Raw genomic sequence first — 18,724 nt, 5'->3', positions numbered from 1 at the left:
GTTGTGTCTTCTTCCCCCCCCCACCCCGTTTGTGTGTGTGTGTGTGTGTGTGTGTGTGTGTGTGTGTGTGTGTGCGCGCGCGCGCGCGCGCCTGTGAATTTATTTATTAATTTTTAGCTCCCACCAATAAGTGAGAACATGTGATATTTCTCTTTCTGTGCCTGACTCGTTTCACTTAATATAATTCTCTCAAGGTCCATCCATGTTGTTGCAAATGGCAGTATTTCATTCATTTTTATAGCTGAATAGTATTCCATTGTGTAGATGTACCACATTTTCCGTATCCACTCATCTGATGATGGACATTTGGGCTGGTTGAAACTCTTGGCTATTGTAAAGAGTGCTGCGATGAACATTGGGAAACAGGTATACCTTCGACTTGATGATTTCCATTCCTCTGGGTATATTCCCAGCAGTGGGATAGCTGGGTCATATGGTAGATCTATCTGCAATTGTTTGAGGAACCTCCATACCATTTTCCATAAAGGCTGCACCATTTTGCAGTCCCACCAACAATGTATGAGAGTTCCTTTTTCTCCACAACCTCGCCAGCATTTATCATTCAGAGTCTTTTGGATTTTAGCCATCCTAACGGGGGTGAGATGGTATCTCGGTGTGCTTTTGATTTGCATTTCCCAGATGCTGAGTGACGTTGAGCATTTTTTCATATGTCTGTTAGCCATTCATGTATCTTCCTTAGAGAAATATCTATTTAGCTCTTTTGCCCATTTTTTAATTGGGTTACTTGTTTTTTTCTTGTCAAGTTGTTTGAGTTCCTTGTATATTCTGGATATTAATCCTTTGTCAGATGTATATTTTGCAAATATTTTCTCCCATTCTGTTGGTTGTCTTTTAACTCTGTTAATTGTTTCTTTTGCTGTGCAGAAGCTTTTTAGTTTGATATAATCCCATTTTTTTATTTTTCCTTTGGTTGCTCATGCTTTGGGGTCATATTCATGAAGTCTGTGTCCAGTCCTACTTCCTGAAGTGTTTCTCCTATGTTTTCTTTAAGAAGTTTTATTGTTTCAGGGTGTATATTTAATTCTTTAATCCATATTGAGTTGACTTTAGTGTATGGTGAAAGGTATGGGTCTAGTTTCATTCTCCTGCATATGGATATCCAGTTATCCAAGCACCATTTGTTGAAGAGACAGTCTCTTCCCCAATGTATAGGCTTGGTGCCTTTGTCAAAGATCAGATGGCTGTAGGTGTGTGGGTTGATTTCTGGATTCTCTATTCTATTCCATTGATCAGTGTGTCTGTTTTTATGCCAGTACCATACTGTTTTGGTTATTATAGCTTTGTAGTATAGTTTAAAGTCAGGTAGTGTTATGCCTCCAGCTTTTTTTTTTTTTTTTTTTTTGCTCAGAATTGCTTTGGCTATTTGTGGTCTTTTGTTATTCCATATAAATGTCTGGATAGTTTTTTCCACTTCTGAGAAAAATGTCATTGCAATTTTTGATGGGGATTGCATTGAATTTGTATATCACTTTGGGTAGTATGGACATTTTCACTATGTTAATTTTTCCAAGAGCATGGGATATCTTTCCTTCTTCTTGTATCCTCTCTAATTTCTCTCAGCTGTGGTTTGTAGTTCTCATTATAGAGATTTGTCACCTCTTTGGTTAATTCAATTCCTAAGTATTTTATTTTTTTGGTGGCTATTGTAAATGGGCAAGCTTTCTTGATGTCCCTTTCTGCATGTTCACTATTGGAGAAAAGAAATGCTACTGATTTTTGTGTGTTGATTTTGTATCCTGCTACTTTGCCGAAATCACTTATCAACTCCAAGAGTTTTTTTGTAGAGGCTTTAGGCTGTTCGATATATAGGATCATGTCATCTGCAAACAGGGACAGTTTGACTTCATCTTTTCAAATCTGGATGCCCTTTATTTCCTTCTCTTCTCTGATTGCTCTGGCTAGTACTTCCAACACTATGTTGAATAGGAGTGGTGAGAGTGGGCATCCTTGTCTAGTTTCTGTTCTTAAAGTAAAAGCTTTCAGCTTTTCCCCATTCAGGATGATATTGGCAGTGGGTTTATCATATATGGCTTTAATTATGTTGACATTCTTTCCTTCTATACCTAACGTATACAGGGTCTTTGTCATGAATGAATGTTGAATTTTATCAAATGCTTTTTCAGCATCTATAGAGATGATCATATGGTCCTTGTGTTTGATTTTATTAATATGGTATATCAAAATGTGAGACTCTTTCTGAGATGGTGAGGGCTCAGCATTTTGTCCTTCCTTCACCATCATCTCAGAATCTCTGGAGCAATAGATCCAGTGACTGGTGGAAACAGCTGTGGGCAGGAGCCTACAGGCTAATGGAGTCACCTAACCTGCTCTTGATAGTTTAGCAGTGCTCTGCTTACCTAGAGGCCAAAGAGGGGTGTGACAGAAATAAGGGATAATTACCTGGGCACTCAGTAGCAATGCAGTTTCCCAGAACCTAAGCAGAATCTCTAAAGAAGGACTGAAGAATTTCCCTCTGGCAAAATGAATCCCCCATGTCGCAGCTTTCTGGAAAGAATATTACTAAGTCTGCTTTCTGGCATTCTGTCCAAACACTGGGGTCACTGATGAGTGACCACACAGAAACAGGCATGATTAGTGGAGCTACAGATTTATCCTTTACAACTTAATTCTGAAAAAATATTATTTATTGACTGTAATCCTTCCAGATTCGTTTTCATTGCTAAGCAATTTTTATACTAGAGGAAATCCCCCTGTTGATTGCCAGCTGAGACGATGCTAATGAAAAGCTTTACAGTGTATGTAAGCGGGGAGAAATTGTCATCCAGAGTTTATCCCCCGCTGTTGACCTCCCAGCCCAGGCATCTGAGAAGGAGCAGATGGCCACCATGAATTATCAAATATTACAGTAGCTGACACATTTCACATTGCAGACTCCAGTATTTTAAAGTTTGAACATCTTTTTGACAAGACCGATCTCCCTTAACTAGATTTCCTGCCTAGGTGATATACATTTCTCTCATGGGGAGAGACATTTTGATAAATAACCTCTCATTAAAATGCAGAGTTAAAGACTCATTAATGAATTCCTGGTGTAAACAAATGCACCACCAAGTGATCTTTGACCATCATCAACCTTGAATATAGATACAGTTATTAAAAATATAATCATGTCTACCATTCGCGTGGGACTTTTTGTTTTCCAGAGTGATCTCTATCTGTGTCATTTATCAACTCTGGGACTGCAGGCAATTCTCTAAACATTTATAACTCCCCTTTCCAGATCTGGAAACAGGGATACTATATTTACCTAATAAATCTCTGTGATGATTATATGAATCAATGTGTCATCCTCCTAAATGCTGTGCCTGGTACATAGCCAGTACCCAGCCAAGAGCACCCATGCCTGACACCCCTGCTACTCGGTGTGTGGTTCTGCACAAGCCAAAGGAACACCACCTGGAGCTGGTCACAAACGTAGAGTCCCAGTTCCCTCTCCAGACCTACCTCATCAGAACTCACCTTTAAACACAAGCTGCAGGTCATCCATACGCCCATTAAAGTTGAATATATGGAGCTCTGGGATGCTGCAAGATCAAGAGAACCTTCAGTCAAACATAGATTTATTAAGTCCTGCTATGAGCCAGTAGCTGTGTAGGTGCTGGAAACATAATTGTCTACAAAAAGCAGAACAGTCATTTCCTCCATGGAGTATATGGAGAGCTTTGTCCTTGACCCCATATTGGCCAGCATTGCACTGGTGAGCCAGCAGCGCGCTTGGAAACAGAGCCTCATCGGCCCTTTCTTGTCCTCATAGCAACAATAAGTCAACGAAAAGGCAAAAGGTTTAGTTAAACTGAACTGAACATTCTAAATCAACACGGTGGAAACCTCCCAGGTATGTCTCCTTGCTTGGCAATTCCCATCAACAGCTCAAGGACTTGCCTCTTTTGTAATGTCCTGTCATTTGCTAAAAATAAACTTGGAGATCCAGTTTTGGGACAGGGTCTTCTTCACCTTCTGCATTTAAAGTTAGTGGACACCCCAGCAGGGAAGACGTGCGGACACGGCCGGAGGGAGGTGGAGGCAGGGGAGGTGCTCTGCGGCCTGCTGCACAGACATCTGCTACAGCACCCTGCACTTAATGTCTAGGTGCCGCCACGTCTACTTCTGAAAAAGCCAGCATTTTAATTTGGTTCTCAGGAACTGTAGTAATGTCTTGACTTATGCCCAAAGGTAGGCTACTGCAAAGGAGATTTTTTAACTTGAAATTTTAGCATTTTCCAGAGCGGGAGGAGGGATCATCCACTCCCAGGTGCCACTGCGTGGTGACCTCCATGCCTGGGCGCACATCGTCCTGGACACCTGCTGCATGGGGTACAGCGTGCTGTTGTGGAAAGAGCCCAGAATGCACGACCGTGTTCCTATCCCAGCTCAGACACAGAATAGCTGTGTAGCCTAAAGCGAATTACAGAACCGCTCAGCCTTTGTTTCTTTTTACGTAAGGTAGCAATGACTAAACCATGGGTTTATGTAAGGATTAAGTGAAACAAAGCTTGTAAAGAGTAAGGACTTGATAACTGTTAGTGCCACCCCCACCGCCACCGCCACCCGTGTATGTAAAGCAACCCCTACATTCTTCCAGGTCTCATAATGGACAGATAGTTAGTGTTTAGTCTCTTTCCGTGTCCAGCCCATGTCCCGTCACCAGCCGTGCTGTGGATTACTTTGAGTTCCTTCGAGGAAGACATGGTAGAGATGCAGCTCTTTTATCAGAAAAAAATCCCTATAGAGACACTTATTAAATCTGCAGACTTGATAGTCACATGAAAATCTCTCCTCTCGTTTCAGAACTGCATTTGTGCTGACTACTGCATCACAAATCTCATTTTTCATGATACTGAAATTCACAATTTCACATCCTGTCACAGCAAATTGCAGTCGAGGATCCCTGTCACTGGAGCATAGGCACAAGACCTATTTGTTCCTTGCTCTGACGGCCTCGGTCCAGCACATAAAGGTGACTGGTCATCTCCAAAGACTCTTTTCTGTCTCTTGCTGACTCAGTCTCTAATTGGTTATGAACTGTACAGGGGCAGCAATTTTTCCTCCCTTCAGGAAATGCCAACTTGAGTGGGTGATGTCCTTGTTCTTTGTCTGTACCACACCTCCCCAGCAGAAGAAAGGAAACGCCCCTTGGTTGACGAGGCCATTTTTACACTGACAGTTACAACATACTCCAGCTGCCTCAGCTTCCAGGATGACTCAGTTGGAGTAAACCTGGTTCTCAGTCTCCCCTGCCCCCATGTATATGTTTATAAAAACAGCCAATGACCTCATGGTGCTGACCAGAATGCAGATTTATTTTTAAATTATCTGCTAGTGCTGCTATTCATCAAAGAGCTGCCAAGTGTTTTCTGAGTCTTCCTTCACAACTTCTATTGCATCTTTGAAAAGCTGCTCATTAGCAGAGCTTCCCTGACTTTATAGTTAAAGAAAATGCCATTATGCACCAAATCCCAACAGTTGTCTGTGATCATCCAAGAAGTGTAATTCAGGTCTTTTTACTTATTTTGAATTATGGCCCCAGGTAGGAAGGAAACTGACGAACTCATCACGTGTCTCTTGACGGGACCTCCCACTCTCAAATCAATCAGGGAAGACGTAGAGACCACTGTCTGCTATTGTGTTTCTCCTGAGAAAGCAGAGTTTCATCCTGAGACAATTTTAAAAGGATCACTCTGTCTAGCATCAGTTACTCCACAAGTAAAACCTTAAACTCTTGCCAGCAAGTTACTGAGTCTACCTTTGAATTTTACATCCTCATGTCTGGATGTATGCAATGACCAATAACCCTCGCAGACACAATAGTCATGTGAGAAAAGTTATGTTTTCCACTGTGAGTAGACAAATTGTAGGCTTGGTACCTCTGTGATGTTTCCTTCTAATACTTACTGTCTTATTTTATATAGCAAGCCAGTTCTTCTAAAGGCCGGTCTTCCTCGTTGTGGCCTACTATGTAGGGGAGGGATGGGGGTCAGGAGGTAGGAATACATGTCCTGGCAGGGAGGAATATGTTATCATTGATGTCATTTAGAATTGCCAGGTATGATGATAATGAAGAGTGGACCTTTCCCACTGCCTCCCACCCTAGGGTACGCTCTTGCTCTGTTGCAAAACTTGGCAAGTAAATATTCCTTCACTTTTCTTTTTGCTTTAGTTCCTGAGTTTTCCTTTCATAATCTGCACAGTTATAGGATTGCTCAAGCCTCCAAGGGGACTAGAAAGGAATGGTCATCCCTTCCCATGTTGAAAATAGTCACTAATTGTCATGACTGAATTATGTCCGTTTGTTGCATATCGGTCAACACCTCTCCCTTTCTCTAAGAGCCATAGTTTTTACTTTGGTAGTTGGTAACGCACATAAAATTCAAATCAAAATGGAAATAGCCTAGAATAACTTTAAGCCTAGGTGCCAAAATTAAATCACACTCAAGAAAACTCATGTATAAGCAAATCTGATCTTTCTAATACAGGGCTTCTACTAAACATTTCTCTCAAGGAACACGATAATGGCTTAAACTGTGTTTCCTTAACAGGCTCAAATTGGCTCTCCGCTGTGGATTTCCAGATCTCCTGATCACCTTAATTCTTCTCTGGACTTTCTCTTGGCCATTGAAGGCACAGGTTCTGTTTCAGCTTGTCACTCAACCTTCTCTGCAAACATGGAGAGTCAAAAAGTGTCATAAGAGTCTTCCCACCCCCACTGGACCAGAGGACACTCTAGGGTGGTGCAGGGCAGGTCCATCCACAGCCTGCTGTGTCTGTATTTAATACAAGAGACCTCTGCCTCGTGTCCTATTCATCCAACTCTCTGCAACTTTTCAGCAGGCTCTGTCTGAGGTCTTGATTGGTCTCGGTTCCCTTAGCCTTTGGTCTTGTTAGCACCCCCTGAGGATTTCTTAGCATCTGTCTTAGTCGGCTCGGACTGCTATAATAAAGTATCATACACTGGGTGGCTTATAAACAACAGAAATTTATTTCTCACAGTTCTGGAGGCTGGAAGTCTGAGATCAGGAAGCCAGCATGATTGGGTTCTGGTGAGGGCTCCTTGCAGGTTGCAAACTGCCACCTTCTTGTATCCTCATGTGGTGGAAAAAATAACAAGAGCACTCTCTGCGGTCCCTCTCATGAAGGCACTAGTCCCGTTCCTGAGGACTCCACCTTTGTGGTGTGGTCACCTCCCAGAGGCCCCACCTCCTCATACCACCACATGGGGGGTTAGGATTTCATTATATGAATTTGGGGGGGACACAGATGTTCAGTCCATGCCATATCCTGTTGGGATTTTCTTCCATTCTTTTTCTTTTTTTCTTTCTTTTTTCTGTTAACCTCTGTACAACATAAGGTGAAACAAAACTGATAATAAAGTGAGAAGCAAGAGAAGGGGTGCAAAGTCCACTGAGCACTGTAGAACACAAGCGGCGATGTCCCAGGGGCCGGGCCTCCCCGTCACTGCCGATTTCTGCATGGAAACCCCTGTGGGACTGCTGGGAGGGATGAGACAATTGCCATAAAAGAGCAGAGAGCACTGGGGGGACCCAGCAGGTGTGACACTGTCTCTGCATTTGGAGAAGATTCTCCATTAAGCATAACTCGTTTAACGTTCGGATTGGAGGTGGCTCAGATAGAGAATCAGCACAAAGTTGGTAAATAGAAAATCAGGACCTGAAAAGGGAGGAGGAAACTGGGCCATCGTCTCCCGGGCAAGTGTGAACAGCGCACAGGCCACAGCCAGGCACAGCAGGGAAGGGGCCGGCAGCGAGCCATCGTCACCAGGGAGGGCAGTCGGGGACACACAGGAGACTCAGTGTCAAGTCCAGATGGAGCTGGCCGGTTAGCTCGGTTGGTGAGGGCACAGTGTGGCAACACCGAGGTCACGGGTTTGGATCCCCATCCCGCCAGCCGCCAAATAACCAGAGGGAATGGGGGAGCAGCCAGAGTTGAACCTGAAGCAGAAAGTCTGACCCCAAGGTCGTGCCCCCCAAAACAGGCAGAACAGGCCAGAAGAACTGAAGACTGAGCCAGGCAAGCTTCCCCAGAACTCTGCCCTTTACAGGACACTCTGGCCAAGGCAGGAAAGAAACTGTTGAGGGCTGTGAGCTGGCTCGGTGGAGCGAACAAGCCCCCACGAGAGCTGCCAACAGAAGACAGGGCCCGCTCGCCAGCACCCAGCAGCTTCTCCTAGCGACTCCATGTGGGAGACACCACGTGACACAGTGACACCGTGGACAATGCCCTCAACTTCAGTTTTACAGGAAATGCCACTTACCAATAGCTTCTAACAACCTCCAATGAACCGCAGAGACTAATATGAAAGAGGGCTCGGTGGCGGTCACTGCCAGGGAATAAGCTGACGGGCTGGGGCTCCCTGCAGGACTCGCAGCGTGAAGCTTCCCCTGAGATCTCTCTGCGAAGGGCAGCCCTGCTTGGGCCCTCTGGGGACAGGGATTGGGTAGTCGGTGGGGACAGCTTGCTGTGATGTTAGGCGTAATCACGAAAGCAGCACAGTACTGATCCAGCCCCGGGAAAGTGCAGCTCCTCTCGCCCCATCACAGCCCCCAATAGAATCTCCCTCTTCCTTTGGAATCAGAGGGTGAGAAGCAAAGAACACAGACCGCTGACCATGACTCTTCTGGGGGTGAAGAGGAAAGAACTGGACGCTGGTGGCCGGGCAGGTGAGGGCACAGCTGTGCCGGGAGCCGCGGTCCCGGAGTCTTCTCTCCGGAGGCTCTCCGGCCACTGGGAAGTCCCTCGAGGAGTCCTTCCTGACTGTGTGGCAGTGCAGCGTAGAGCTCGCTGTGCTGTTGCCTCGGAGCGACTGCCATTCTGGTCTCTGAGCCCTGCTGAAGGACAGTTTTATTGCTTTTCATCACTTTGGGTTCATATTTTCTCTGCAGTTGTACTCTCCGTAAATGTGATGTTGAGATTATTTTATGTAATTCCATTTCTGATGTCCTGTATGATTTTTAAGGGTGATTGCTTGATACGTGCAGGCAGTGTCTGCAAATGGCAGCCCATAAAAGGAGATGACAGCAAACCGTTTCACTTTCCTCTCCCGCCTGCCACACCCTGAAGGGTGAGATGGACTACCGGTGTTGAGTATTTTAGACCTCACCTTTTCCCACTGACCTCCCCAATACACAAGCCACGTTCATCCAACACTCTCATGCATTCCCTTCCTGAATTATATTCAGGAGGTCATTTCTGTTCAGAACGCCCCCAGCCCAAGGTAGCAGCTCAGAGGCCACCATGGCTGACCAAATGCCAGCCTAGGAGGACAGTGGGCAGCTCTGATGACATCTCTCCCAGTCCTTGCCCCCAGGCATTGGCCGCTGCTTGTGGAAGCGTGTCTGTAACCCTGTGTGTGTGCTCCACAGTCCTAGAAGAGTGGCAGAAGAGAGGCGGGCAGCCCTGGCAGCTCATTGAATCAGTGGACGGATTCCACCCCAACGAGGTAAGCACAGTCACACGGTGGTTACTGCAGGTCGTCTGTTTGTTATGCATCTGTGTTCGCTTTTATCCCATTTTGTTCCAGGAAAAAAAAAAATGAGCTCACATACACACACACACACGTAAGACAAGATTCAATAAAAATGAAGTGAAAATCAAGGTAAAAGGAAAATAAGGTGGAAATGATACCAGGTTTCCTGACTTTAATTCTATAATTCATAAAATATGTGCAGGGCAGTCCTGAGAAACTGCCAGAGGCGGCCTGCAAAATCGGCTCTATACTTTCTAGTGGCTGAAGCAAAGAAGGAATAAATCATAGCATCCATAAGATAAAAAGTAAAAATAAAAAATAAAATTACAAAGATTCCTGGAAGTACGACCTGTGAGAAGTTTCTTCTATGGGTCTTTCTGGAAAGGATCCCATATGAGAAGAAAACAGCATCCTTAGCTATATCCTGCAGTAAGAGCTGTTTCTCATCTAGGATGAATCTAAAGTGCAATTCTGTAAAGCAGCTCTGCGCTGGCCTCTCCACAAAGCAAGGGGAGCTGGAGGGTGGAACTCTGTCCCCTCCCGTCCCCACCCACATCCCATTATCCTGGCTTCAACCAGAGAAGCTCCACTTTTATCTGTTGTATATACCGGACTTGCTCAAAAAGAAGAAAGAGAAATAGCGGAGTAGTTCAGCCACTTTTAAAATTTTGAAAGCTGGTCCTTTGCTGAGCAGGATGGACTGCTGACTCCCAGGCAACCCTCTGACCCAGTGGTGAGGACCAGCATACGGACCTCAGCAGCCCTCCCGGGGGCACTGCCCTAGGGGCCTGGGTCCGCATGCTCAGCCGGGCTGTGGACAAAAGGAGGGCTGCTCATGCCCTCGCACGCCCGAGCGGGACCCCAGCCGCCTTCCCGCAGCTCGAGGCTGGCAGGTGCCCACGGGCAGGGCTCAGAATCAACTTGGAGAGAGAGAGAAGAAAGGTGCCAGCCCCGACAGAAGAATACAGTGGAGCCCCACGAGTGCTGCGTAGATTTTAAAGTGAGTATGAAATGCTCACCTCAGTGTTTAAGGCGGCCACGCACACACAAATCTGGGTAATGCATCTCGGAATACCAGAACTCCCTGTGTGTCCACTGGACGAGTTGATCACAGAGTTGGCTGGAAGCCAGTTCAATATTAAGGCTTGGTCCCCCCAAAATGGTGTCTGGTTTTAGAACAAGGTGAAGCCCTTCTTTCTGGCAATAATCAGATAGCAGTTCTTGTCGTAGTCTGCACATAGTAGAATTTTACCCTCTGGTTCTGTCGAGAGTGGGGACATGAAAAGACAGTCAGTGCTGTGTCAATTAGGAACAAACTAAAAAAAGAAGGTTAAAGACTGCCTTGTTTTATCCCCTAGGACATATCTGTCTGATCTATCAAATGACCATCCTGTCCCTGACTTTTAAAATAATATTAGCCTTCAAAGTCTGTCAAATTGGAGGTCAGTCTTGCACTCAAAAAGCTTTACTTAAAAGTGGTTGCTGAAAACAGAGTCAAAAGCTGAAGCTTGGTATGTGCCATCTTCTTACGCTGTTCCTGCAAGATTTGTTCACACGCTGGTAGCAAGGGATCGAGTGGCCAGCAATGGAAGGCAGGCCTAGAGCCTGCCCACCTGTCATGGAGAGTGAGCACAAGTCCAGGTGGCAACTTGCCGTCCAAAAATATTTACCGAGTGCTACCCAGTGTCACGCACAGTGAGACTTCAGGAGTGAACGAGAAACCACCCCTTCCATTTCAGCCTAGAGCAGAGTAGGGGACAATTAAATATGGAGTGACAAATGCCTCCACCTGTGCAGGACAAAAGGCCACGGCAGCATGAAGTGGGTGGATGGGAGAGGCATTCGGAAAGGTTTTTCCAGAGGAGGCCATGTGAGAACAGGGACCGTGAACCAGCGCAAGGCAGGGCAGGAGTGGGGAGTGGCTGCGGGGAGTGTCTGGCAGAGGAAACCGCAGGTGCAGCTACCTGACTGAAAGCGGGCCCATGGGAGGAAATACCGAGCCTCAGTGGGGCCCAGGGCAGGAGAGCAGGGCTGAGTGGGAGGGATCTGGAGAAGTGCTCAGGACCAGACCGTGGAAGGCCTGGATGGGGTGTGACCTTGTTCCTGGGGAACAGGGAGCCTCTGCAGGGTTTTAAGCAATAAAGAAACAGCCGGACTTGTGTTCTTAACACATATGTGTGGTGGCCGTGTGGAGAATGACTTGGTGGGGGCCAGTGTAAGACCCGTGCACCATGCACAAATCCCACTCGCGCAGGGATGGCTCACTCCACGAAGACCATGAGACAGAGACCACTGCAGTCAGGCAAGAGGAGTTTTATTCCAGCATGCTGGGGTCACTTAGTCTCCTGGACAGAAGTGACCCTGAGCTGACAACACAAGCACCTTTTACACAGTTTTTCTGGACAGACCTTAGTGACAGGATGAGTTGTTGGTTATCTGTGGTGCCTCTAGATTTATGGGTAGATTTTAGCAGGCTGGTACCCTGATAGACTTGTGGCACCTTTAGATTTACAGGTGGGCTTTAGCAGGCTGGTACCCTGATGAGGAACAGCGCATTTCTCAATCGTTTATCTTCCCTGGGGTCTGGCCAGGTGGCCTTTAGATAGGGAACTAGTCAGTTCCTGGAACTGGGTGGGGGTCACTCCCTTCCTGGAATTTTTAGTGTGCTCGGGCCCGCCTGACCTCTATATGGCCCCTTTGAAGCTGCTTTACTTAAAATGTTTTTAGCAAGCATTTACAAAAGCAAACTGCATATATTAAAGTTATATTTTTCTACAATTCTCCTACACCAGTCCAGAGGGACCAAGAAAAATGGAAGGAAAGTTTGCCTTAGAAAAGAAACAATCATGCAAAGACCCAAGCCCCAGGCATGTGGCCCGTGGACGCTGCAACCGCTCTCACCCGCTCACGGGCCTGCTTTTCTCAGTCTCTCTGAAGTTAAGCATCTGAAGAGTCACTTAAAAGATAGCTGGGCCGGAGTCGACAGTAAACAGGAAGTGTTGGAAGAGCCACAGATGTGCACAAAGCCGCTTCCCCAGCCACCGCTGGCCGACCCCTCAAAACGACCCTGACACCTCCTGCCCTAGAAGCTTCCCCCAAGCCACACTCTCTGCAAAACAACCTCCGCTCGTCTCACCACTCCTGCAGCAACTCAAACCATCCTCTTAAACTCTTACTGCAAGCAAAGAAGCTCCATGACACCGATCCCCTCCCTCTCCTCAGCTCTGAACCTGTGCACTGCTGGAGACAGACCCGGCATATATAATCAATGGATTTGTTTTAAATAGCTTCATAGCCTCCAGGTCTCCATTTAGAACCAAAGGCCCTGGGCAGACTTGTAGAGTCCTTCAAAGAAGAAAGCCGTGTGGCAGTGGGCGTGGGAGGAGGGAGATCACTCTGCTCTGGGACCCCTCAACGCCCTTCACAAGCAGCCACCTCAGGCTGGCCCTGCCCACGGAGCAGAGGCCACGTCTATTTAATCTGCTTCATGCACAACCAGCAGCCATCATTTTGGTGATGATCACACTGACTCAGCCTAGAGGGAATGGCACTGGGGAGGTCTATTTTTCCTTAAATGTAATTGTTCAAATACATCTTACACCACTGTCATGATTTAAGTTTGCAGATTCAGAATTAATTGGGAACAAACATAACCAGGTGCAATAGACTGTGGTTCTGGCATGTGAGGAGGGCAGGGGGAAAGCTTTGCCTTTCTGTGGGAAGGGCTTCCCTGCAGATGCTTAAAAGCAGTCTTCCTAAGATAGCCTGGGGGTGTTCTTCCTGCAGGAAAAATAAGTTCAGAGCAGATTTCTGACTTTGATCTGGTAGAAACCCAGAGTTAAATTTAGCAAGAGTCCAACTTGAAAGGTATTGAGCCATTATAAGTTTTTGGTGAAATATAACCTGTATAACCTTGCTCTGAATTGCATTTATTCTTTAAAAAGATTACAAAAAGGTAGTTATTGTTTAGGATTTGTTTTTACGGTGGTTTTCCTAAAGATTTCTACTTTTATAGTAAAATAAGTGCAATTAGCTTATGAAGGGGAGTGTGGGAAACTTCCAGAGTCCATCCAGCTATGGCCACTGCTGGGATCCTGTCACGTCCAGGCCTGTCTCATGAACTTGTAGGGTAGACCCAACATAGGTGTGTTTGCTTGGAGAACTGGAGACCCTCTGGGGTGAGTCAAAACCTGGCTAGGCCAGGAAGTGTGGCTCAATTTAAAAATTGTTCTCAGAGGGGAGGAGCAATTCTGAAACCTGAATGGCGGCTGTCGTCAAGGGCTCAGTCAAGAAACTTCCCCACCTGCCTGCCCCTCTTCCTCCCCCGTAGACTCATGCCCAAATGCTGGGGAGATCAGAGGCTGAGAGAGAAAATGAAAGAGCTGTTTCATCAAAAGATGTAGGACAGTGGGGTGTCCAGTCGTCCTGCTCGTCACTTCTGTGACAATGTTAGAGAACAGCAAAGCCTTCCCAGTGGATCACCGGGAGGGCTTCCGAGCAGCAGCAGCACACAGGTGAGGTGGCAGTGCCTACAGAGCACCACAGCCACCCCAGGGGCGCCCATCAGCTGTGGCCTTACCCAGAGGAAGGGGCTACACCAGCTACAACCAGCAAAGCGCCTGGGCACAAGCGGTGCTGCCCACGCAGCAGCTGTCTGGGCCCGGCAGCCGGGTCCCTGCACTAGCATAGAGCCAGGCGAGTCAGTGATATAGTGTCCCTCCTGTCCAGTGACTTCCTTCTAACCCCACAGAGGTGCCTGCAGAAGCGTGAGTTACTGCAGAACCCTATTGCTCAAGTCTCCAGGTCTGAATTGAGCCTGTCTGCTGAGCTGACACTAAATCCATGAAAAGCCCGCACTGTCAGATGCCCAGAACTGCACCTTTAGAACCCACAAGTAAATAATGAGTCTCGGAAGCAGTGGTTCTTGAACTACAGCCAGCACCAGAATCACCCAGGGTGCAGCGGGGAGCTGTGAAAAAGGTGGGTCCCCCAGCCCCACCTTCAGATGTTCTGACCCAGGCGTTGTGTGGAAGCCAGAGAAGGTGCTCTTTCAGTAAACATGCTCAGTGATGCCAAAGCACAGGTGTGCCAGGCACAATCTGAAAAATCCTGTCCTAAAGGCTTGTCCTTCATACCAAATGTGTGGATTGTCTGTAAATCTAAAAGGAAAACAGCACCGTGTGCATGCTGGGCTATGAAATATTACTGCTAACTCTGTCATATCCCAGTGAAAAGAAAAGGCAGGCATTGAAAAGTTTGTTCTGGGGAGCAAAAAAACAGGAAAGTAAAAACAACTTGCAAAACCTTCAGGATGATTGTATTAAAAAAAAAAAAAGAAAAAAAAGTCTAAATGACCAAGCACAGAGTCGAAGGACAGGAAGGCAAGTTTTTATCAGAGATTTCATTCAGGAGATCATACTCACGTGCTTCCTGGAGTCAGTGTAGATTCTGCCTAAGCCCCTCTCCAGTTCTCAACAGCAGTCACAGGCCAACAGAAGGATGGCTCAGCACACTCCAGATCACCAAGCAATTAAACAAAACATTGTGCTGTATTACGAGAAGCTCGCTTGAACTCAGAAACTGCTCTGGCTTTACTGTGCTGTGAATTGGATATGTTTATATGAAACTTAACAAGAAAGTGGACTGTGAAAGATTTTCAACTACAGAGGAAGAAATGTGGAAGTGTCTAGCTCAGTTAACCAGCAGATCCCACGTAACCAGAACACCCCCTTCCCTAGCGTTCTACAGGACCAAATTCCATTCCACGCATGTGTTTAGCAGGTTAAGCGAGTGAGCAAGGCAGCCTGTGGACGCCCCTGTGCTGCTGAGTGTGTGCATGGCAGGAGGAGGGTGTCTCCGTCCCCTGTCCTGAGGACAAATGCTAGGGGTGTGTGTGACAAAGGCTTCCACTGGTAAAATAAATTAGCTTGCGTCTATCTGATGGCATACCATGCATCAAATAAAAACAGTGATATAGATCTACCTTCAATGGCACAGAAATATGTTTGTAATATAGAGCAAAGTAAATAAGAGCTGACTGCAGACCGTGGGGGTGATTACACAACTGCATGCGTGTGTCAATACTCATGTGACTGTTTACCAAAGTATACCTGTAAAAGACTAGATTATAAAATAATATTCATAGAGGGATCCTGTGCGTGTACGTATTCCAATATAAAACCAGAAAGGCCCTAGACCCAATGTTAACAAAGGCTACCTCTATTATAATTACAGATGACTTTAATGCTGTTTTTCTCTGTTTAATTTTTTTGCCTTTTAAAATTGTTCTAGAACAAATAGGTATTGCTTTAATATTTTAAACTAGGAATAGGGAAACATGGAAGAGTATCTGTGTTCAAGAAACAACTAATTTGGAATAGAGAGTAAAGGATGCCATGCTGCCCCCTGCAGTGTACCACGGGGGGTTACAACAGGAAGTCACTGTACAGGGGCTCAGTAAATATTTGTGAAATGAATGAATAAACGAATGAATAATCATAGTGCATCATTTTATCACAAGCCTCTAGTTTAGTAATAACCACACCTCTGTCATTCTAGACCCAGTATTTTAGCATAACGCACATAAATATTTCAGTCTCTGTTAGAGCGACAGCCACCTAATTGCTCCCAATCCAGCTACGGCGTGCTCAGCTCTGAGCTCCTCCGCCTTCATCTCCTTCTCCTACCCTCATCCCCACCTCCTCCCTTGTTAACCTAGACAGGGAGTAAATGCCCACAGACGCCTTGGTACCACATAGTTGTTAGAAAGACAGCTTAGGCGAATCAAGTTGAAAGCCAATAAAACAAAAAACAACCAGCAATTTTCTAGAGACCTGGCAGCGCCTACTTTGTTGAGAAATGGCAGGAAAAACAGGCCTCTGTCTTCAATGATTCTGATGACTTTATGTAAGAGATGATCCGACCCTTCCTGGGGAACCAGCCCACTTGATGGGCAGCCTCTGACTTGCTCCTGCTTTTAAGTGCAAAGCAGTGTGTGTGTGGGGGGGGGGGGTGATGTGTGTGCTGTGCGTGAGATATGTGTGTCCACGTGTGGGATGTGTGTGGCGCGTGTGTGTTATGTAGGAGGGTGGCAGGAGGTGTAGACACTCTATGGAAACGATGAAGAGTCCATGGTTGGATGGAGGAATTTTGGATCCACCTCAGAAGGCTCAGAACACATTAAAATACTGGGGATATGTAATGCAGTGACTTGACTAGCTCCAGTTTCTTCTAACAACTGCTAAAATCTTACACACACCTTAGATCCAGAAAGAACCTTAGATCATTGACTCTAGCCCACTCACTGTGCAGAGGAGAGGGCTGGCCCCCAGAGTGGAAGAAGGCTGCCCAGTGTCATGCAGGGAGTCAGCCAAACTGCCTGTTTAGAACGGTTAACTGTGAACTGCCCTCTGGGGACAGTGTCCCTGTGCTTTTGAATAAAATCAGGGACCTTGCTGAGCATCCTCCCTGAACAATGCATTCCCCTCTGAGGCCTTCAGCATCACATTTCTGTTACTGTTCAGCAATAAAAACCACTGTTGCAATGCAGCCCTCTGGGACCTGCAGTCAAGCCAGGCCCCATTTGCTAAATGAGGGCATTATCTGCAGAGAAAGAGCCACCGCTGCAGAGATGTGTTAACGACAAGCCAGAGGACTGGACCACCCAGAGTGGATCCTGCAAATGCTGCGGGTAAAGGCAGACCTGAGGCACAGCATGGACCAGAAAGCAGGCCTTGGGCTGGGAGAGCCGTGCTAAGCCTGTTGGGCATTAAGCAAACAGCCCCTGGCTCTGGCACTGCAGCCACACTCACAGCCTCCATCTGGGTCCCAGCCACAGCCAGTGACCTGGCCAGCCTCATCTCCTGGTGCCCGTGGTTCCCTGCCCATGCCTTTCTCTCCCACACCTCTGTACCTTTGCACAGGCTGTGTCTTCTACCATGGGCACTGTTCCCCGCAGTCCCCCTGGCGAACTCCGCATTGAAAATCCAGCTCAGTCACCACCTTCACCAGAGGATCTGCCCCCTCCCCTCCCAGCAGGGCTGGCATCTGTCCCCCTCCCAGTGTGTGCCCCCATCACAGCCCTCTCAGGAGATTTGGTGGTGTCATTTCACGTGTCCAGTTCCCTTAGTGGCGTGGGAGTTCCTCCAGGGAAGAGCTCCTCAGGTTCATCTCCAAAACCCTCGCCTTGGGCCTGCAGTAAATGTTAGCTATCCATAAATGAGTAAGCGGACTACTGAGAAAGAATTTGTAATCTATTACTAAATAACAAATTATCACAAACTTAACAGCTTAAAACAATACACATTCAAGATCCCACAGTTTCTTAACTGGTCAGCTTAACTGGCTCCTCTGCCTAGGGGCTCACAAAACTAAAAATAAGGCATGTCACAGGCCACATTCTCATCCGGAGACTCAACTGAGGAAGAATTGCTTTCAGACTCCCTTGGGTTGTTGGCAGATTCACCTCCTGGAAGCTGCAGGACTGAGGACCCAGCTCCTTGCTGGTGTCAGCTGGAGGCCACCGCAGCTCCTTGCATCGTGGGCTTCCCGGCGTGGCTTCATACTTCAGGAGAGTCTTGCATGATGCAACATAACCACTCAAGGGATGTCCTTTCACCCCTGCCATGCTCTACAGGTTAGAGCCAGGTGATGGGCCCCACCCCCATCAAGGGACGGGCATTACACAAAGACATGCGGGTAGGCATCGTGGGGACCACTAGAGTCTGTCCACCATGGAAAGAACATGGTAAACCTTGCTGCTAAGTTCATAATTTTCATAGCATGCTCCCACTCCTCCGCTGGTTCTGTCTTGCAGGTGGCGTCACTGCTGTTGGCAGACCGCTTCTGGAAGAAGGTACAACGCCAGTGGCCCCAGGTCCTAGGAAAGGAGAATCCATTCAACTCCCAAATCGAGCAGGTGTTTGGAGACCAAGGAGGGCACTGAGTCTCTCAGGAACACACAGCCCTGGGGATTCGGGGAGGCAGAAACTTGGGCAAACTCATTCGACAAACCAGTGTGGGGCTGCCGCGTGAGGCCCAAAGGACTCTCTCTCAGCAGCATCTTTGCAAAATGCTTTCCTCTCAATTAAGAGCAAATCTGAATGACAGTCTGATGCTGTGTGCTTTTGGAATCAGTCCTCTCTGTCCCTGAAATGATCGTTACTAAAGTGCTTTGGGTGCCATTCCAAGCAAAAGAGTATC

The 18,724-nt window shown here is 46.9% G+C and overlaps 1 protein-coding gene across 2 annotated transcripts in view; it reads left to right on the top strand.

Moving 5' to 3' along the window:
* AOAH (acyloxyacyl hydrolase) overlaps positions 1–18,467 on the top strand; it is a 228,126-nt gene extending 209,659 nt beyond the window's left edge. For both annotated transcript variants that reach the window (XM_063115109.1, XM_063115108.1), the window contains 2 exons: positions 9,420–9,496; positions 18,339–18,467. In XM_063115109.1, the coding sequence (XP_062971179.1) occupies positions 9,420–9,496; positions 18,339–18,467 (206 nt within the window). The remainder of the gene's footprint in view (positions 1–9,419; positions 9,497–18,338) is intronic.
* Positions 18,468–18,724: the final 257 nt, after the last annotated feature.

Source organism: Cynocephalus volans, chromosome 11 (assembly GCF_027409185.1).
Source record: "Cynocephalus volans isolate mCynVol1 chromosome 11, mCynVol1.pri, whole genome shotgun sequence".
NCBI lineage: Eukaryota > Metazoa > Chordata > Mammalia > Dermoptera > Cynocephalidae > Cynocephalus > Cynocephalus volans.
This window is presented reverse-complemented; position numbering and strand designations above follow the sequence as displayed.